Source organism: Heliconius melpomene, chromosome 17, assembly GCF_056956725.1.
Source record: "Heliconius melpomene rosina isolate 202511_hmr_F chromosome 17, ASM5695672v1, whole genome shotgun sequence".
Classification (NCBI taxonomy): Eukaryota; Metazoa; Arthropoda; class Insecta; order Lepidoptera; family Nymphalidae; genus Heliconius; species Heliconius melpomene.
Window position 1 is genome coordinate 10,109,373 of NC_140405.1, and position 23,745 is coordinate 10,133,117.

Here is a 23,745-nt window from a genome sequence, read left to right on the forward strand (position 1 = left end):
ACAACGTGCTTTGCCTCGACACCAGAGCGAAGAAAATGAAAATATAAACGTAAATAAATATTTCACTTCCTCGAGTGGGGATCGAACTAACAACCGTCGCGTTACAGTCACACCCTTGTGCCGCTGAACGAGAGAGAGATTGCCGAGAACGTTGGTTTTAAGCATGATAACGTTATATGGAAATATTTATTGAGCCCATAAAGGGAGAATCAATTTTGAATTTAGGAGATGTGTAAATATTTGATTACGATACAATAATTATAACATGAGCTTTAAGCCCGGGAAAGGTTGGATTATATACATTATAACAGATTAAGTTAAGTTATTATATCGCTATTAATAGTAATTATAAATTTAACTATTTTCAATATGTGTAAATTATCTAAGCACTTATGTATTTTACTTGTGCCACTCTAGAAATATACGTATCAAAAACTACTGAATCGATTTTCATGAAACTTATAGGGGGTTGTTAGTAAATAATTTCTAATTAAATTTAATCATTATTAAATTTTAAATTTTTATTTGAAATTTTACTATACGTATTATATAGAATGTAAAATAAAGGTTAGAAGGTGTATAGAATAAAACAATTCATATTTGTGTAATAATAACGTACCTTACTTAATTTCTTTGCATTACAACCGTTTCTGCAGCAAACTTCAACGCCTTGTAGAATCGGAGTCGTGGGCAGCAAATGGGTTGTCTTGCAATCTTTCGTTACTAAAACAAAATATTTTTCGTATATATTTTTTTGCATTTTAACGCTTTTTGCCGTATAAGGGTAAAGAAGACAAACAACACAAGAAGAAAACAAGACAAGGTATGTTTACTCTTTATCCGAAACTCCATAGAAAAAAAAATACACGTGGAAAATTAACTGAAATTCCTGCTCATACACAAGCTCAATTTGCATCTTGTATAAAATTGCAAAGTTCTATACTTCCCTCCATAATCTCTTTAAAGTTTATGATTTAATAATGTAAGATAATACATAAAATATGTGTAAAAACGAAAACTTTACATTTTTGTTGAAGAAAAATAAATATTCTTCCTTAAGATATTCAGGCAACATTGAAACTAACGTTTACTTTTCCTTATACTTAACAATATAATATGCTTAGCAATATGTGCTTCCAGTTGATTTTTTGTAATTTGAAAAGGAAAGTAATTTTTACTTTTCAAACTTCTGACGGTCGGTGTAGGTTAAAAAAAAATACGTTTTAAGTTTGAAGGTTTTATATTGATAAAAGGAAACTCTCAAAATGTATTAAGGCTGTCATAGCGCACAAGCGGTGAGTTCCATCACTCAACACGCAATGCCTGCACAATTTGGAGGAAAGTGTGAAACAGAAGTGTCTGAACACTTTGCTGACCGGCGATTTTATATAGAAACTTTGCTGTTGGCGATTTTTTACTATATCTATATAATGCCGCCGGCAATATAGATAATCGTCGTGGCTTTTGATTAAACTTTACATCTTTCTTGGTGACCCTATATGATGGCAATACATTATTTAAAAGGCAGAGGGAACCTGGAAACCTAACGCCGTGCTTTGTCCGTTACCAGAGCGAGGAAATGAAAATATTAAAATAATTTATTTCCACGAGTAGGAATTAAGCCTACAAAATTCTTATAAATGAATTTCAAATATATGCAATATTCATATTTCTTGTGTGAAAAGGACATAAAATTCTGAATCGAACTGAAATGCCGATGCCATAAACTCGGATATGTGGAGGCGGGAATCGTATTAAAAAGTCAATTTACTAGCATGCTCTTTACTTGTGAGAAAAAACCGTTTGCGTTTCAAAAATTTACATTTCCACTAAATTATATATGACGAGAGGCGTCTTTTGCCATCATTAGCTTATTAGCCATAAAGCTTATTAGTCATTAGCTTATTAGCCCAAAACCTGTCGCGTGTACAGTCCACACGCTTGTGCCCCTACGTCATAAAGGGTGGTACATGAAAAAAATTGAGGGCATCTGCTAGTTATAACATATATGAATTATAAGAGACCCTATATACATACCTGAAGAATATAGTCCATTACGATAATAAACCAGAAAATAAATTGTTTCTTTGATTTACTAGGCTATTTTGGGTCTACCTACCTTTAGTTTCTAAATTTTCGTATCTCGTATATGAAGTTACCGAAAAAATAATCGAAAGCGTCGGATTCGATATTTATTACGAAGCATAACGAATATACACAATAAACCTGCATGAGAGGTGGAGGATAAAAGGCGCGAGGCGCGAGCGCTGCGCTCGATCGTCAATCAATTCATTGGAGAGAGTATTCGCGTGAGAGCTTTTGCTTAGCATCAAAAATTACTTCACATTTATCATGAAGCGCTACTAATATTAAGTGAAAAAAAATATGTAAGATATCTAGATCACGATACTAAATATATTAAGAGGTAATGCCAATATATCTAGAACAAATTGCTTATTTTTTAAGCTTGATCACCATCTTCTTCTTCTTCTTCGTGTCAATGATTGGAGAATTCATATCATATTTTGCCAGTATTTAGCCACGTCGACTGCGGCGTCTGTTGCCTCCATCAGATCGTCATGTGAGCAGGTGAATGGACATTTCGGGCAGGAGAGTAAGTGTGCCATCGTTTGTGGGTTGGCGCCACAGTCACAGGGTGACTTATCACTCAGTTCGTACCCCCATCTCACGAGAAGCTCATTGCTTCGGCCAACCTGGCTCCGTAAGCGATTAAGTGACTTCCATGTAGGCCACTGCAAGTTGTAACCTGCGGGTAGGCACTCTTTGGGGGGGAAAAAGCCTGAAGGTGGTGGGTATCACCATCATATTCAATTATGATAAACTTGACCACAAGGTGGCTCAAATATCCGGATAGCCGGATCCGGATTTTACCAAGAATCGAAAAGTTCCGTTACTTTATTATGGATTCCATAATCTAACTTCACCAAATGCTCATGAAACTACTCTTGGAGTACGTCTACCGAAATCGGTTGGCATGCTATTGAGTTATTCGTCCATTTGTGGCGCACATACGTAATGCATATTTAAGACACATGTGTTATCCATATGGATGACATTGTTAAACTAAACCAAATTAAAGAGGACTACACGGGAAGCATCATGAAAATCGGTTCACCCAGTTGAAAATTCTAAGGTAAGAAACGTAAAAAATGCACTCGAATTTATAACCTTCTCTTACAGAAGTCCACTAAATATTGTAATTAGTGCCCTAATTGATAATTATTAAAACCAAATAATTATCATAAAGATTAATAATTTTATATTTTCATAAAATAGAGTCTTCTGTGTCTACACTAAAGTCTGCGGTGATTTCGTTTAAATGGGGTGCCCTAAATCCCTAAATAGTAAGCTTACTTAAATATATGATTAATTAAGTATACATACATACTCGTACATATCATAAATTCGAAATTCCAAGTTTCCTAATTTGACCATTGTAAGCGCTTAAAACTTATTTTTAGGAACCAAAGCGAGGGGAAATCGTAATAGAAACACCTAAGTCCTTTATTTGTTTTGTTTGATACTATAATTCCCTTGCAAGAGCCTCTCACAATCCTTTCTGTCAATATCTTGAAGCTCTTATGCGAGCTTAGCAATGGATATTGTTTATTTAATGATATCTATTCAGTCACGCTATTCAGGATATCCAACTCACATATCTCACAATATAAGAATTGATCAAAGAATAATAATGTTAAAAAAATCCGAAATTATCCTTTTATTTTTTGTAATTTGTAAAACATAAAAATTGTGTGGATTATCCTTAAGAGCAATTCCGTCCGTATGATTCTAAAGAATAAATGCCTATATGTTTTTTTAGCGGCTTTTTGCAACAATTTTTTGTTGTTACTGTACTTTTATTGGTCACATAGTCTATTGACCATAATATAGCCTAAAGGCATCTTCAATAAATGGACTATCGAATACGAAAAGATTTATGGAAATCGAAACAGTATTACCAAAGAATAGCGCGTTCAATAGAAAAAAATCTTCTGTTTTATAATATTTATAAAAAAGATTTAAAAATACATATTAAAAACAGTTAAACTGGCACATCCTGAATTTTCGCCCAAGGCAACAAATCCGTTCCTGCATATCAAACAGGGAAGATCTTTCTTGAGGTACGTGTTTAAGTCACTTATGTAAATACAAAGTATTTATTACAGAATAAGAACCTTTCAGTATTTTGGCGTTTAGACCCTTACAAAAAAGTAATTTGATTTTCATACGTAGATTTTGTAAAATTCTCTCATTTACTATTTCCATGGATGTTGTCACTAAACTAGTGTAAACAGATTTAACGCTTTTTAATCGTTATAAAAAAAACATAATCTTCAAATTAAATTAGTTGAATAGAATTTTATCCATAATGGGAAACTGTGATTGAATATTTCATGTGGGATGAGGAAATGCGCCAGAGGTCAATTAGACATTCATCAATTACCACTTGAGTTTCGTGGTGAACGGCACATCCATTATCTTAATTGATTTATTGAATTATACCGATCTAAATACGGATAAGTTTTTACTTAAATGGAAGAATAAGAGACAAATTATATATTAATACGAGAATCTCTTGACATATTTCGAATCCTTGCGGATTCTGTCGCCATTTTTTTGTATAAAATGAACAACCTAATATTTTTAATACTGCATAGAAATTGAAGACATAAATTAGTTAAAATTAGATTTTCTTGAACATTAACTTTGTACATTATTTTAAATGGAATAGATAAAATAAAGTAGCATCAAGTTTTATCCTTAGCTGAGTAGTCAGAGGTAATGTAGTTCTAAACGTTACGGTCTCAGTGCCTCGTCCACTGTCATTAACGTCTTCATGCATATCCTACTTTTTATCTAATACTAGTGGACCCGAACGCGGCTACGCCCGTTTAAACTATAAGAATATTTATTAAACATATTTATGAAATTATTTTCAATTTTCAATAGAGAGATGCGGTAAGCAAGCTCATTTTGGGTGACGTTTTCTAACAACAAACTTTACAAATCGTTGCTTAGCAACGGTCCGTTGTTATTAACATGGCGGAGCAAATTGCATGTCAAATTAATAAGTATTTTAATATATTGATATATACCGAAAATATTACAAATATGAGAAAAAAAAATATCCTATGTTCATCCCGAGACCCTCATGTATATCTATATGAGTATTTTATCACAATTAAATTAGCGGCTTGGCCCTGATTGCGTAAAAGACAGACAGACAGACAGACAGAGTTACTTTCGAATTTATAGTTAGTTACTAGAGGAAATCCATACGATTTCCTCTAGTAACATCATAACTATGTTATCAAATATAAAACGGTCTACCTATACCTCTGTTGCCACTCTATTGTCATACATACGAGTATGTATATCTTTTTTATTATTCTTTCATCATTCATCTATTCAACGTGTCCAAACCGCCTGAGGGCGTGACGTGAATATATTAAATAAGTTATATTTTAGGTGGATGAAATTTTTCATTCTTTTAATAAAAATAATATATTTATAACTTTAAATATAAAAGCTCGTGCCAGACCCATTTACAACTTTAACACTCAGATTAATAGTCTAGCCAATAGTAACCAGTTGTACGGGCGAATATGTAAACATCGCATACGCCTAAAAGCGAATACTTTTCACAATAACAATATCTAAAGTATTGAAGAAAATACTTTCCAAGTATTTTTTATTTTTACATAGAAAACTAAAATACCTAAGTGAAAAAGATAATTATTACATTAAAAAGGGAAATCTCTATAAATTTTTATCATTTCAGAATGCAAAATGAATTTTTCATTTCAGTTTTATCTAAAACATTGACGGGCCGGGAAACGTTGAGTCAGCTTATACTCGTATCATGTTATTAGACACGCTGACAGATAATATTTTGGTCTTGGGAGAGAATTTTTGGTCGTAAAATATCATTATTTCATTCTTTTCAGCAATTTTCATTGTCTGTCGTAATTCATGTGGAACATCGGTGTAGTAGATTGTGCCCGCTTAAAACCCATAAATCTTGAATTGTATTTATTTTGCGTCTATTTTATGATATGGTTTTCATGTAAAAATCTTATTTTTCTTATATGCTTGTGCTAGCTATTTGTTACAACTATGACCTGTATTTATAAGTCGTTCTCAACTCTGAGATCGATCTTGAGAACAAAAGTACATACATTATATATTCTGACGTTTATGTTGGAATTTCTATTATAGTTTATCCGTACCATTAAAACGTAAACAAAATTACGGGCAACGACTATTGTACTATATTATCTAAAAGTCTATATAATTTTATTTTTAATTATATTTTCATATACTTAAAATAAAAGTTATAAAACACTTAAACTTTTGACTAAGTCACGTTTAGTCATGTTTCACTACCTGCCAACCAAAACCCTTCAATTGTTTTTTTTTAATTTACATTTTGAATAGATGTTATTATTATTATTTTGAAGGAATAGAGCAGGTAAGTTATTGCCACAGCGGGAAAAAACCTGTATTAGAATGGACTCACCAATTAAATACTACGCTGAATAAAAAAAAATATTTTGCTATTTTGTTACAACCATAGTAGGTGTTTGGGTCTGCTTTTAAGAAGTGCTTGAAATAAATAGCATAATATTTTAGTGATTCCTATAAAAATGTTATCTTTAAGGTATAGTGTAGTGAAAAGTGTATATATTTTTAAAAACTTTATCTTTGATTGCTTTAGAAGATTCTTTAGATTATCCAAGCAAGATAATATTGAAAATCGATATAAAATTGAACTAAGGTAAGACATTAAATGTTCTTATTTTTTTTATTAAATGTAACGCTAAATTTGATTGTAAACTATTAATAAAATAATAGAATCTAGTCTACATACGTTTACAGCTCTCGAAAAATGGACTATCCAACACAACTGAACTGTTGAACTGTTCCCCGACAAGTATAAACTGGCCCTCTTTATAGAACGAGTGAATAGGCACTACCTAGACAAGCATGCTCCACCTTCGTATAGCGGACAAATGCTTGCCTATCTACAATAAAAAACAAACAAGATTTTTTCAATTGTAACTAGTAATTGCTGGGGGTATCGCGATTACTCTTTATTATATTAGTAGAGATGTATAATAGATCTTAAAGTTATGGCATTATTTTATAAAATATAAAAATTTCAAAGTAAATAAGACGAAAATACTTAATTTTGAAGGTACGGAAGTAAGATAAGCATTATCAAAATTGAATTTAATTTAAATTTCTGAAGACAAAGTGTACCATCCTGTAGGAGGATCAGATAATTTCTTGTTAATATATAATACAAAAAATGTATTGCATTTCATTAGCTATTTTATTAAGATGTTATAGTCAAAGGTCGGGATGCAGTGTGTTCCCGATATGATAAGCTTATTTTTAATGTCGATACAGAAATAAATAATTTCAGGCTTAGACAAAGCACAGTCGATGTTAGAAGAGACTGAGAGACTCGATCAAATGTTGATCTGTTTCAGAAGAATTAACTTAAAGGCAATTTTCTTAATGTCGATAGACAGAGAGACAGAGTTACTTTCGAATTTCAAATAAAAGTATGGATTAGTAAATACTTAGAAATGACGCATAAAATTTCAAATTGAGGCGAGATTTTTCTATTTTTATCCATTTCATGTATCTTGCCTGTAATATAGAGACGAATTCATAAATAAGCTTTGCGTTTTATTAATTTTCTCTAAAGTTCCCAGTTTACAGGGAACGTATAATAAATTACATTTACTAAAGCTCACTGAGCTTTAGAATGATATAAGTATTAAATAAACCAAAGCAGAACTCTGTCCGTCTGATTATTTTTATTAGCATAAATAATATGAATACATTAATTTTGAAAGTTAAAAAAATTTAAAATGTTTAGATTTAAACAGCATGCGCAGGGCAGGGCAGGCAGGCACAAAATGTGCTGCAAAATCGACTGATTGTAGGTTCGATTCTCACTTGAGGAAAGGAAACATTAACATGGTTCGAAGGATACTTAACCGATGCGGGGAAAAAGATCTTAGACTTACGTATATATTTCGTGGCCCCTAAAAATTATTCATATAAATAGAAAAATACATATAATTAAGTACTTACAATGCTTTTGCCAATTGAAATTATGTTGGATTTCATGACGCATGCCCCTCCAGAGCTTCGTGACGATGAGGCAGTAGGCGAAAGACATAATGAAGAACGGTATAAGTAGTAGCCCAGCATCGAGGCCCAAATTGAAAGCTCTTTCTAGCTCCAAGCTTACCCATATTTCACGGCATTTGTGGGCTGAAATTAAACAAAAGGATTTTAGTGATAATAATAAAAATAAACAATCGTGAATATATGTATAAATAATGATGGTGGAAACACATTGGGATTATGTTCAAGCAGATATTTTAGATATTGTATTGGAAGAGCGGGGTCTCCTAATACAGGCATTACTTGCTTAAAAGGAGATCTCTGTAACAATTATTTTTGTGGAAAATCTGTTAAACAAATAAAGTATTTTTATTTTTATTTATTTATTCTTTAACCATGTAAGTTTTATTATAACGTTATGAGTTATAATAGAAACCTTACCACCTTCAGGATTGTAGATCAAAGGGACTTACTACTTGACAAACTTAATCTTTCAACTCATTCATTTTGTATGAAAATTAGTACAAATATAAATTTGTAAGGATTTTTTTTATAAAATATATGTAAATTTTAACTTTTTGGATTTTTTTATTATTTGTACATTTAAATTAAATTTATTCCGTTCTTTGGATGTGTAAGGTTGCTATTTATTATGTTGAGTCTAACCAAACCGTGAAAACATCTTTCCTTTAAAAATTCATTCGAGTGTGAACTAAAGTCATCCCAGTGTATTTGAATAGAGAAAGTTGATACAAATAAAGAAAGTTGATTTTGTATAAATCGAAGAATCGAAGAGTCGTATTGACACCTGAATGAAGACAGATCAAGATGAATTGCTATTAGTTTTAACCCATATAGACCCGCCGTGCCCAAATAGGTACACCTACAATAGTACCCTTGTTTTTTTTATATTTTTATTTTTATGCAGTTTATGTTTAGAATTGTAAAGATAAGTAGTATATCCTTATGTTGTAGCCGTAAAATCCAATTAAAAATTTTTTACAGTCGTTCATTTCGTGCCTTTTGTAAAGGTGTTTCACGAAATCTGTGAAGGCAAAATGTAAGTATTTTTATTTTTAAATTTTTCTTCTAAATACATTTGTTTTGGTACAAAACATACTTAAGTACTTAGTATTCTTTGTAATATAATTACATTTGATTACAAAAGAAGAGTCGTAATAGGGCAAATTCAACTTTTACGATGCTGTCCCCAATTGGGACCAATGGGCACATCAGAGGTCAATTTTTATGTTTTTATACGCATGTCCATCAAAGGTTCATAATGACTCTTAGGATATTTAGCGGTCGCAATGAATATAAGGGTCTTCAAGAAGCAATCACAGTTGTAATTATTGAAGAAAAAGACTTCAGAGAGGTATATTTAGTTGCGCTGCCTCTAGAACCAGATGTGGTTATCGACGAAGAAGAAGATGTAGATATACAAAGCACTGCTAATCTGCCTGCTTACTAATAGAAGACATTATCAACCTTTTGCTAAGAGACGTAGAGGAACCGTAATCTTGAGCAACCCCGTTGGTGTAAAAGTGATCCAACTACGACTAATATACAAGGTCGTCTTGAGAAATTTAAGAATTGTTAAAAGATGAAACTCAGCAGTAAAGGATATGAAAAGGAAAACTGAGTCGATTTTGATTGCTGCTTTTACCAAGTTAACCAAATTTTATAAGTGCGAAGGTTTTACAGTGTGGTATGGGCGGGGTTGATCAGGCTGATCAATCTTTTTACCTATATAGCAAAAAATGGTGGTGGGTTTTGTCCACACATACATAGGATCTTGCTGTTGCAAATTCGCGGCACCTGCACTTGCTACCTAAGATAAACAGGATAGATTAGCTTGATTTTTTCGTTACATCGCTCGTCACGATTTAAGAGACGAAAACATCAACGTATTTATGCGACCAGCAGCTTCTGCAGTACCAAGTCTGCAGCACCACGGGGTAGATCACTACTCCCAAAAATTTTGCTAGCAACTGAGACGTGCAATGTGCCATAAAAAAACGCGTTGATAGTGTAAAAAGTGTTATAAAACATTTCGTGTCGCAAAAATAGTTTCGAAAATTTAGATACTACATGTGCCCATTGGCCCCATTTAAGGACGGCATTTTTTTTATATTTAAATAAAAAATATATATTTTTTTTACGTTTTTTATTTTCTTACATCGATATCTATCAATTATTACCTAAAAAACCTTTTATTTACTGCTAGTTTGGCTATGGGTCTAAATGGGTTAAAATGTTTTTTGGTTCAAAAAAAATATTTTGTAAAGTCTTAGGGTGGGCAGAGGAAACTTAGTGTTAAGACACTCCGTTCCCCACTTGCCGAATTCTGGAGACATGGTGTGTTGAGTGACAGAACTCAACGCAGCGCTTTGCCTCGACACCTGACCGAAATGGAAATATAAACGTAAATAAATATTTCACTTCGCCGAGTGAGGATCGAACCCACAACTGTCGCGTTACAGTCACACCCATGTGCCGCTGCGCCGCGACAGCCTCAGTTGGTTCTTAGTTTTTGTCAAATTTCTTATAGATACGAAACCCTAAAAAGATGAAATTCAAATATATTCGGAGTATAAAGCTATAATGAAAACAAAGCTTTTAAATGGTCACCTCGAGCGTTATAATATGATAGAATTGTTTCATAATTGAGGATACAAAATAATAAGAGGAACAAACAACATTTTATTGAACAATGAACCTGGATTTTTGACAATGTTAATGTCCAACCACCCATATAATATACTCGTAAATATGAAATTCAATACAGCCTTTTCAAAACTTAATACGTAAAACCTTTTTTCAGTTTTACGGACAATTAATGGATCAATGCCTCTTACCCTTTGTACTATAAGCCTGGCATCGCCTTTGTTTACAAAATGCTATCGAATAAATAACAATTGGTTAACAAGATTGCCCAATTTGTACCTTAAAATTAAGATTTTTATATTTTTTATCTCATTTATATACTAAACATTTGCAAATTTAATTTGTATGGAGCTAAATTCAATATTTATTAATGCGTGGATCTCGACTTCACTGATAAAGGAATCGGAGAATTCTATAGGTGTAAAGCTTAATATTTGACTTGATAATTATTACTTTTAACAGCCGAAATTTAGCGAGTCAATGTTTAACATCTTTAGATAAGAAAAGGTAGAGAAAGGAGTGTATAAAATTGCGTTGGCGTGTGAGGAGAAAAAAAACATATACATATAAATGGTATATATGAGAATACAATAAACATTGGCTAAGTTGTTGAACTAACTTCATAAGCATCATGCGTTTGATATATTATCTAACATTTGCTCTAGCAAATGAAATATTCATCTGGTTTCGGAAAAACATTTTAAATCTGAAATTATTTCATAAATAAAAAAACAAAAGTTTCTCTCTATAAGCTTTATAAAAAAAATTTAAGCAATGTACATTGATATGTAATTTGAATAAATAAAAAATTGTTAATAAAATTAACATAGATTTATTTAAAAAGAAAATATTTTTAATATTTATTATTAATTTATTGTAATGCTTCATGGATATTAGTAAAATTGACGGTGTGGTAAATAAAGGCATTCTGGAGGTTGAACTCAACGCCGTGCTTTACCTCGACACCAGAACGAAGAAATGGTAATATAAACTAAAATAAATATTTCATTCTCCTAAGTGGGGATCGAACCCACCACTAGACACATTGAAAGTCACTCTCTGTGCATCTGCGCCACGACAGGCCTCAATTGACAAATAATGAATAATTTATCCTAAAATAATAATTAATTCTCCGAGCGAGTATCGAACCTATAAGCTGAGCCGCTGCAGAACGATGACCTAGTTTCAATTGCTTATTTATTATTATTCATTTTATCAAAGGCCCAATATAACTGCCGAATTTATTGAAGTACAAAACATTTTATTTGTATTGTATTGTATTTTATTAAAAAATTTCCGAGCAATTTACTTGACTCGTGTAGATTTCGTTTTATAGTTTGTGTTCTCGTGCCAAGATCGCGCTTTTACCAAGGTTGTGTTTATATAAGCTCTACTCAACCAACTTGACATTAGAAAGATTGTTTATTTATCACATTTTACCTTTACTAATTAAATATACTCGTATTTCACTTTCCGTAGATGCTAAAAGATTGGTTCAAGACTGGGAGATATGTATGTATATTCGTTAAAAAAAATCTAAATATATACTTTTCTTTGTGGAAATTAATCTACGAAAAAATAAAAAAGAATACAAAATAAAGAACTAATAAATTAAAAAAAAATAATAATGGAATGTTGACAGAAAAAAGGCGTTACTTTTTAGTTTTGTCAGCGTTGAATTAAATTATGTTGGCGAAGGAAACATTACACAACATCTAAAGGGTAGTTTGCTATTGGATATTTTAAAGATAACCTTTTAACATTAGTCAGGCTAATTGTGATCATATCGAATTTAAAGAGCTGAAACTTATTCTCATTACAAGTTTAATTTCTTGAACGGTCATGCCAGGAAAAGTTAGTAGCTTTTTTCCAATTTCACAAATCCCGCGGATTCCGTGCCGTTAATCCCGCAACATGCGAAACTAGAAGTGATGTGGGTATCGAGATTGGAAGCTGTCCAGTTGGAAGACGATGCCCCAATATACCACTATGGCCTCAGAATTTATTTAGCTAAAACTATTTTCTGACTTCTAACAAGTCTTAACTTAAACTTCTAACAAGACATCTAGAACAAAACGAAAAAATTAAACTATCGTCTTATTAGTTTAGCAGTTTAAAAAGAAATGGTCAAAAGTAGTTTAAAAAATATATAAAAAAAATTAACAAAAAAGTCGACATGGACAAAAAGTGAGAGTTTCATTTTATCCTTTGGAGGTACGGAACCCTGGATATAAAGAATACAAAATCACTAAGATTACTTTATCTTATATATTCAATCGAGATCTAGATCAAGTCTGCATACATAATAGGGTACTAGCAACGCCACGTGTAAACCTTTGGCACTCAGGTAGAATCTATCATTTTAATATCACAATTGGGATGCGTTAACAAAATGCAATAGTTGTAGATTGTTAAAATCTCACCAGGGAGTGCTTTTAATAAAATATAGAAGTTCCTAGAAGTAATTAAGTTTTGCCACTTAAAACGTAAAGCTCTTAAATCTTAATGTCCACAACTTCATCCACTTAATTCAAGATTCAAACTTGATAAGAAATGCTTGTAAATGTAGACAAATTAAATATATAAAATTTCTAGAAAATATTTTTTTTAAGTTTTCTAAATTTATATCTACCATCCTACAATCAATATTTATACTGTCAGATACTCCCATTGAACCTCGATAGCCTAAATAATTATTAATATAAATTGGTCTATCATATAAGACAAATTATATTGTTAAACTCATGTTGGCAGTGAGCTACATATATGAGATTAAGGTCCTAATAAAATAAAAACCTAATGTTAAGGCAATTTGGGTTATTTGATACGATATTTTTAAGCTTTTTCTAAAGCGGGTAGCAAGAGAGAATTTCTGCACACCTCTTTCACCTCGACCACGGTCATCAACCTCTTCATGGATTCATGGCCCTCCAGAAGGTTCTCATACTTTTCACATGACCTGGCAGTATCGATACTACTATAGAAAGTGATATGGCGTATATTAGATAACATTTAATATCGACTAAAATACTTATATTCAACCAATCTTTATTAACTTTCTTATTTGATTTTTCTGGTCAAACAACAATCTGAGTTTAGGTCTCTAAAGGGCTGGGTTTCTGGTATATTGGTAAAGTTAAAATAGATATGAAATGGTAGATATCTATCTATATACTTCTCAATAAAAGCAGTGTTTAGGGTTCCGTAAAATCAAATGATAAAATCGGAACCCTTATAGGATCACTTTTTTGTTCGTCTATCCGTCTGTCAAGACCATTTATCTCAAGATCACGAAGCATGTCTCAAGCTGAAATTAGTATTAAATATTCATTTCTACGACCCCTTGAAGTAAAGAAAAATTAAGCATCTAAGTTAATGCAATCAAAAGATTTATGTATAGTTTTTATTGCAATTTATATGAAATTCGCAGTGTAATCAAAACTAGTCTATAAGATTCTAGTATAGTAGTTTCTAGTATAGTAGTATCTATAGAGTCCCGTGGACCTATATTTCTGAAATTGGTCCGGAATCCTCGGAAGGCGAATCCAACTCGCACTTGACCAGTTTTTTTTCTCGTCTACTTTCTGAAAGACTGTCGTCCGCTTATTTTCTACTCAGATTAAATAATTTCTGTTTTGCGATTCTTTCAATGGTAAAATTTAAATTGTAATCGGACAACTTACCCCTACTATATAATGTGTAATAAAACTTGAAAGCGTATTTTTCTTTTTATAGCGTTATTTTCTTTCATTAAAAACACCTGCGCTGCGCAAATAACTACAAACATTCATTAAGACGTTTACTCGATAATGATAACAATGAAAAGGTTATTATGTTTCAGTTGGATGTACATATACATATATTTAAGTAAAAATAAGAAAATAGTCGTGAATTTAACTAAATTATACATTTAACAGTATTTTACAACGTACTATGGCAGAAAATTTGGCAGATTTTTTACTTTTATAAAGTAAAAAACCAGGGAATCTAGTATTGGACACTCTGTACCCCTTAAGATCCTACCGTTCCCTACTTGTTGAGTAGAGTTAGGTTGAGTCACGGAACTCAACGCCGCGCTTCACCTCGTTACGTAGTGCAAAGATTCAATCATTTATCTTCTCGATTGGGAATCGAACTCACAACCTGTCGAGGTAATAGACTCATGTATTCACAGCCAAAATATTATTTACGAGTATAATATGATGATGAATATATATTATTATTATTATGATGGATCTATATTACATTATTACCTTTGAATCTCTCTGGTCAAAAAGATATTAGAGGTATACAACCCGTTTAATGCCCGCTCCAATGAACTGACAATACAGTTGTTACAACCATGTTTTAAATATGGCAACAGAACCGATATTTGTACGCAAAATAGAGTGTGCTTTGCTCTCGCTTTTTCTCAAAAATTTGAACAATAAATTACCTACTATTTAGAAAATAAGACCTATGAATTTTAATTGATTTTGTATATTTTTCGTAATAAATGTATTTGAATTTTCATTTTACACACACATATACTTATAAATGCTATTCACGTGCTCATATTTATAAAATATAAAATTTTACTATAATTTTTTAAACATAACAGAGATTGACATTTTTGATGCTCTAATATTAATATTGAATGGTTTACGCAATATTACTTGGGGGAGGAAGGGGTTGCAGTCAGACCAGCTCAAATCAATAGTCTTTGACCGTTGGGTGCCGTCGTTAACATTTGAGAGCAGACATACCGTAGGTAGATCTGGTAGTCTCGTCGTGGCTTCTCTTGATAGAATGTAAGGAGACTAAGAACAAAGAAGAGAAGATAATCAAAGAGAAGTCTAAGAGTAGAAGCCGTAATAAGAGTAATGTAAGGTTTCGATTTTCAAATCCGCTCGTCTTGAAATTAGTTCAAGCCATGCAACTGGTTCTAATCGTAGCGACGACGTTTCTTCGTGTATACCTTCAAATGTAATTAGACTTATAAAACCTGTACAATGTTACTAAGGAACGTAAATCTTAAAACGTACATAAATCCATTATCTAAATGAATGTTGCACATACTAGAGTGAGTCATTAGGTGCATTATGGGTGTGTTGGCGGTGATGATAGAATGCAAGACAATGTTTACACATAATGACTTAATTGTAAAAAAGTTAAAAATTCATTAATTTCTTGAAATATCAAAATGATCAGTTAAATAATGACAAAAGCTTACACAAGCTTATAAATATCACTAGCTTTCAACCACAGATTCGGCCACGTACTGAAATAAAAATAATTTACTTGTGTTTGTTGGTCACATGACAAATTTTAAGGATTATTTTAGAATTCGAGAGAGTTTAGAAAACGAGAGAGTTGTAACAGCTTAAAAAGTTTGTGGACGTGAAATACCCTATAGGTTTTGATTACAAGGCGAATAAATCTGACAACCTTAAGTTTGTGTGTGTTTCGGTTGTGTAAGAAACGAATTACAAACATAACTTTATAATGACTTTTTTCTATGAAATACCTATAGTTTTTTAATTTTCGGTTTTTTTTATTTATTTGTATTATAATTTCTCGTTTCGTGCCAAATTTCATAGCTGTAGATCCACGGGAAGTACCATATAGGTTCCATTACGCGGCAGGTTTCATACAAAATGCAGTAAAAGCGATGTATTAATTAATGCTCAATATCGATGGTTGATTGATTTTTTCTGTGCTACAAGGGATTGAAGAACTAAATATTTGTTATTCACTTCCTCTCATTAGCCTCCAATCCCGATATAAATGGTCTTGATCCGAAACCCTGAAATGCTAATTAAACCAAATGTTCCTGAGATGGGCGCGCTCAGCAACATAAACTTTTCAGATTTATATCAAACAATAGTATAGATTTCAGAAGAGATGATTTATTACTACATAAATGACATCGTTCAATGTGTAGTCTTATAATACTACACAAGACTTCATAAGAAAAGCTTTTCTTCGTTTAATCTAAAATAACTAACGTGTCAAAATTGTCAACGTCAACAAAAAGTAGCACATTAAATATTTTTATCAACAAAAAACCTAACATATGGAAGATATTAAATAGAAGGGAGTGTTAGTATTAGATCATCAATCATAAAATTCTGTAATACCACAATGGCAGCATCATGCTTAACTGAATTAAGTGGTTGATAGGTTCAAATTTTTGATAAGATAACGTCTTACAAATCGATGAACGCCGGCTGTGCCGGACGAAAAGGCATGGCTCATAGTCATGTTCCTCCTGAGCCGGGTGTGCAAGCGAGAGCGCGGAACAAACGATAGAGAGGCACGATCGACCTAAGTATTCGGCTTGTGACGCGACTATTCATTCATTGTTATTTGTAATGAAATAACAATAATGAAATACGTTCCCCATTTTTCACCGATTTCTGGATGCGTATGTGATGCTTTGTGTTTTGATTGGCGTAATTCAACGCCACGCTTTGTTTCGTTATCAGAGCGAGGAGATGAAGTCATTTAATGTAATTTTCTCGAAAGGAATCGAACACACAACCTGTCGTGTTTTTTTATAATCGCACGTTTGTGGTTCTGCGCAACGACTGGTCTCATACCTACGTACGTATATGTAATTTAAACACCTACGTTAATGCTTTTAGTACTAGACAGAATTTGTCTAGTAATAGGTGCCTAGGGAAGGAATTTCACATATTCTAACTTTGTAGAGTCATGCTATGATATAGGAATGCTTGTATGGAAGGTATGAAATATGCGTAGATAAAAATCTGTAATCTTATTTAAGCTATAAATTATTTAACAATAAACAAAAATGTACTACTTTTATACATACCTCCACTCAACTCGCAATACCACCAGAATTCAGGAAGTGGTGAACGGACTACCTTAACACTACTTCTAGGTTCTTTCTGTCTACCCTGTTATGTGCGCGAAGCAAAAAATCTGATTTTTAAGTTAAACTATTTGTAAAACTCACCATTGCCTCTCATGGGCTGCAACGTAGACACTATAAGAATAGGCGAGTTCAACGCCACCGACAGCATCCACACCATGGCAATCATCTTGTAAGCATGGCATTGCGTCTGCCACTTCCTGGACTTCAGAGGCCTGCATATAGCGAAGTAGCGCTCTAATGAAATAGCGACTAGAGTCCACACGTCCACGGATACTGACACCGCTGGAAGAGAAGACTTTATGTTAGTTTTCTTATATTTTAAATATACCTATAGGTCTTGAAACAAAAATCTATATATACATATAATAAAATCTTAAAGGATCGATGTCTGGACATGGAAATAAAAATCAAATCAAATCAGCTTCAATCATAAATCTTCAAATCTAGTGATAAGACACTCCTTTGGAGGCATTGCATATATATTCTCAAGTATATTAATAACATATGTTATTACATAGCTTACATATGCTAGTGGCTCAAGAACGACCTGTCCAAATATTCTTCAACAAAAGGTTCTTCCTATCTCATTCGTATTCTATCCACAAAATTTTTTGGATCAATCAATATACCCACTTAAGACGTGCGGATCAACAAATGGGGTAGCATTGATTGACTTTATTGTATTCCACGTAAGTATTTTTATCGATAAAATCTTTATTTCGAGATATTTATATATTTTGTGCTGTAATAACGAATTTATATACAAAAAAAATCGTATTTTTTAGTATTTTTTTCGAGTTTGTGGGTGCGATCCCTACTCAAGGCGGCGGCACGGTATTGAGTTCCGCCACTCAGCACACAATCTCTTGAAAATTCTCTTTCTTGGCAATTAAAAGGGTAAAAAGAGGTTTTTTGTTACTACTCATTTATGTACCAAAATATACGAATTATCTTTGTTTGCACAAAGTTTTATACGTACATTACATATCCTATATCTTATAAAACAAAGTCGCTTTTCGTGTCTGTCTGAACTTTCTAACTCTTCTTCTTCTAAACCACCCAACGGATTTTTATGCGGTTTTCACCATTAGGTCGAGTATTTCTCAGGGAAGGTTTATATATAGTTTATTATTTGTACATTCTTATGTAAATTAACATAAATACGATAAATATGTATAAAGTCCTACCCGTTGAGACACTTTCGCGCATGCGCTGCTTTAATGGTAAGTACTACATGAAAATAATGTACTGGAGTATCGTTCCTCTTAATAAGATCTACAAAAAAGTCCGCGACGGCATATTTTTATCTTTTAAGGATAACGTGTAGTGATCATATTTCTGTCTAAAAAATAGTAATTTCAATATATTTTTTATTGTGAGGGATATTTTTCCATAATGGTATTAATCCTTATCCTTTAAAATACTTTATAAATTTTATACGTTAAACGAAGATAAAATTTGCTTTTTACACTATTTCGAAATTGCGAATAGTTTTAGAGAAAAACGCATTTAATTGTTGACACATCACGCTGTTGACTCATCAGCTGTATGTTACTCAAGTTTTACTTATCCCTTACTCTCAGTATATAAATAAGTATATTAGTTACGTTGGCCATTTAATGTAGATCAAAACTGTCTTTTACTGTTTTTCATTTTAATAAGTACTTTAGAAGTTGTTACAATATCAAAACATCCTTGCTGCGAAACGCGCCCCGCGACGTTTTGCTTATACAAGCGCGTCATGAGCAGTCATTAGTGGTTCAGTGGTAGAATGCTCGCCTGCCACGCGGGTGGCCCGGGTTCGATTCCCGGCCAATGCATTCTATTTAATTTTCCTCACAGGCAGCCACGTAGTGCTTGCTTTTCATCAGGGACAGAATACCCTCTTCAGCATTAACCACAAGCTCGAAAAAAAAAACCCGCCTGTCTCTATAGCAACGAAGATTTAGATGCGTTTGCACGTATTGGATAATTGAAGTTGAATGTATTATTTCAGCGCGATATATTTGGTTTCATATTTTTGTAGTAGTTATTAGTAGGTAGGTTTTTGTTTATAATTTCTTCCGTTTAAAAATAGTCATTTAACTATCTAAAAATAATCATTTAAATATATTTTAATAAGTACTTGAAAAGATTAGTAGCACAGACTTAAAATTACGGTACCTACTAAAAAATCCTTGCTGTGTAAAACAATTGGAAAATCCTTATTGAAACTACGAAAATGCGGGTTGCATTAGGGTTTAATTAATTTTCACATTATCTTAAGTGCTTTGCAAACATACATTATATGAATAATCCAGTAGTAAAAGCGGGCGAAGCCGCAAGGGGGTCGCTAGTATGTAACTATAATCTGCAATATACAGGGTAGAAAAGGCAGCGCTCCTTTTACTGAAACTGCATATAGGGTATAATATTTCAAACCCAGAGCTAAAAAATATAAAATTTTTTTTTTTTCATTTCACGATTTTTATCCATACCTGTATTTCGTGTGACGCACACATACGTAAGCGACGTTGCCGCTTTGACAGGTAAGTGTGTGCGTGCCTATGTTATACTTTACAAATGGCGTTTTATTTTATTATTTATTTTGTTTGAAAAAATAACTTTTTCATTTTTGGGAATTATTTTTTTTCTGAATTATATTAGGCTTTTATAGAGTAGTTAAGACTGTGGTTTCATTTAAAGTGGTGCTGACAATTCCACCCTGTATAAATAAACTATAAGTATGATTCTAAACAGCCACTCATCAATATGAATGATCTGATATCAATAAATAACTAAGTGATTTATTTCAATTAAGCTCTTTATATTTTTTTAAAATACAATTAAGGCTATTCAATAAATAAATCCTTTGAAAGCAAATAAACAAATTAATTGAGATCTCTCTATATACGTAATATGTAACAAAGGCCGTCAAACGTCAAACGAGGCCGTCGCGTCGTGGCGTACAGGAGTGTGACTGTAACGCGAAGGTTCTAATGTCGATCCCCCTCGTGGGTGCACTGCGATTAGACTAAAACTACATACGTACTTTGTAGTAACAAAATATTTGTTATAGATAAAAGTTTTAAAATAAAAAAAATATATATATGTACCTATATTTCAGAAAATATTTTTAAAAGACAGAAAAAAAAACAATTTCTGTGACATACCTCTTTGGTATACGCACATATGTAAGGCCAAAACGACTATGTGGATCATGAAGCTTGCTATTCCGCAATGCAAAAGTGTATTTTTTACAGAACGTATCTGTTTCATTCCGCAAAAGTCGGAAAAATGTATGCCGAATGAAAACCGTTACAGTAAGCACGACCGAGACTTTTAAAATGGCTTTAACTTCATATAACGTTTACATGGACCGAAAAAGATTATTTGAAAAACTCTCGTTTCATTTACTTTTATTCACTTTATTATATTTATCAACAGTACGACAGGTTATGCAGAATTTAGTGGAAATTGGGGAACGGAAGTATCTTAATGGGAACGGAGTTCCTTGTCACTGGGTTCCCAGGTTCCTCTTACCTGCCCTGCAATGTAAGATACCACGTAAAAATTACATTATAATTAATTAAGTACCTCTATTGGCTTACTATAGCAAAGCTTTGCTATTATTTGACTAATGGCAGCACTGTTCATTATGATTAAGTAACTACATAGTATAAGTGGTGGTATTTGACTAAATCCTATTTGATTAACCTTATTGAGTTCTAGAAATGAAGGCGAGTATTCATGCAATGTAAATCTATTCTCGTATTAATATAAGAATATTTATACGAGTATTTGCTACATCTTCGGCCCTATAAATTCTTGAAAAAAAAATGTAGTTCATAATTTACTTAAAAAAAAAGATATGGCTAAAGGGAATCAAAAGTAATGGAGTACTTCCGGTTAATCTAGAATTATGAAATTTAGCAGCTGGCATCTACAGATAGTAGTGAATCAGGAAACCTATACATTTATGGTTAAATCTAAAAAGGGCTCTGGTTAAGTAAGCTAGGCCTGAATTTAAGTAAGAGCTCGAGACCTCCAATTTTGGCCGGATCCCATGGTAGGCGAGCCCGAAACGCGTTTGTCGAGTTTTTTTGATAACATTATCATTCTAAAGACTTAACTTAATTTAATTAAAATAGAAAAATATTTTGTACTAGTTTTACCTAGATTTAGATAATTAATATACGTCTATATTTCACACATAGTAATTGAAAAAATAAGAATATTTTGCTTGAAGAAAATTAAAAGAAAATATTCTTTACAGGCGAATGCAATTTGCATCCTAACGCTTAGATAATGTGGATCGAGTGCATCGTGGGTATAATAAAGTATATGCCACCGTCCACTTTTATTTATAAGAACAGGGTAAAGCTATCAGCTTCGATAGTAATACGTTAATCCCAAAGGAAGACATTATACTTATTTCTTTATTCAAATGCTAACTTTAGTTATAAATTTTTAAAAAAGGTTTTTTAATGTTATTAATATTTTACCGTATATATTAATTTTATAATTATTTGTAGCTTTACAGTATACCGCTGCAGGAAACTCAGTGTTATGATACTCCGTTTTCCAGTTTTCGCCTAATTTCATTAGCTCCCCTATGGAAATAATATTACCAGAATATTCTATCTTATAATAATAATAATAAAGAAGCTCTTATCTTCCAAATAAATGTTGTGAGTGTGTAATTGAGTATCTTAAAACTCAGGAGACAACAGAGAAAAGGGAACCCCCCGCTTTGTCTATCCAAAATGTCAGTTTTCTTCGCCAGCGGAGCTGCCTTTACAAATTAGGTATGTTGAATTCACGAGAATTAGCTGCATATTTATTTCCATCAATAAATAGTCGGTAGGTCTATGCAAACATAAAGAGAGTTAAAATTCATTTCAATTCATCCGGTTCTATGGAACTGAGTGAAGTAATTACAAACTACGAAACACTTTGTTAGAGGAAATGTAAATTTATTTTATTTAAAATGAGTCCATTCCGCCTAAGCGTTACCCACTCATTTCTACTTCGCGGTGGAAGCCGGGCTTTAAGCCGCTTTAAAATAGAAAGTAATATTCGGTACCTTCTGAATTCTGATTGTGATCTTGAGTTAATATGAAATTATTTTTAAATTCATATATATCTAGATTTTTACTACTTTATATCAAAATCCTGAGAAAAAACTAGTAAGTAATGGTCTGTAAAATACTTCTTGTGTTAGTAGCCTTTAAATGTAGATGTTTAGTAGGATAATAGGGTAGTTAGGTCAGGATGCATCGACGACTAAGGTAAAAGACAGTATTATTAGAAATATAGATTGATTTGAATGTAGCTCATAAGAATCTGTTTACGAATAAAAAAGTAAAAAAAAAAATTTAAGTTAAACGGTTTTATATTGCAGATAAATGTACTAAAAAATAAAAAATAATTTCATGGAAATTATGATTACTAAAATAAAATCGTGGGGCACGTCCAATATCTACAATCGAAAGACATGGCATGAGACTTCACCCACCTAGTGGTAAGTAGAAAGTGTCCCCACGATTTTATTTTAGTAATCATAATATCCATGAAATTATTTTTTATTTTTTAGTACATTTATCTGCAATATAAAACCGTTTAACTTAAATTTTTTTTTTTACTTTTTTATTTTTAAGTTTTTAGTTTTTATTTCTCCTACTATTCAATTTGTTGAGTGCCTCATTATTGCAAGGTTAATGGAGAATGTTACGATCGACCCCCCAGAGGTCCAATAGAGGAGCAAGGCTATGTACAACAAGATGTGCCTGAATCTTGAGGGGAAAACGCTAACGACATATCATTTTTATCCACCTAGTGCCATACAGTTCTCGGCGCGCTTTTACCTTTTACCTTGGGTGGTGTACCCCTAGCGACGTCTCATTTTTAGGCACCCTATAGCCACACAGTCCTCGACAGGATACCAGATCTTGACTTAGGTGGGAGATTCATATTGTAATTGTGTATAGTATACTGTATTATACTTACCAAGCCCTTTATTTTGATACCCATATTGATGGGATCGAAAAAAA

The 23,745-nt window shown here is 32.4% G+C and overlaps 1 protein-coding gene across 2 annotated transcripts in view; it reads right to left on the reverse strand.

Moving 5' to 3' along the window:
• CCKLR-17D3 (Cholecystokinin-like receptor at 17D3) overlaps positions 1–23,745 on the reverse strand; it is a 51,744-nt gene that overhangs the window by 22,485 nt on the left and 5,514 nt on the right. For both annotated transcript variants that reach the window (XM_085200588.1, XM_085200589.1), the window contains exons 3-5: positions 17,795–17,995; positions 8,131–8,313; positions 620–723 (exon numbers count right to left, since the gene is read on the reverse strand). In XM_085200588.1, the coding sequence (XP_085056714.1) occupies positions 620–723; positions 8,131–8,313; positions 17,795–17,995 (488 nt within the window). The remainder of the gene's footprint in view (positions 1–619; positions 724–8,130; positions 8,314–17,794; positions 17,996–23,745) is intronic.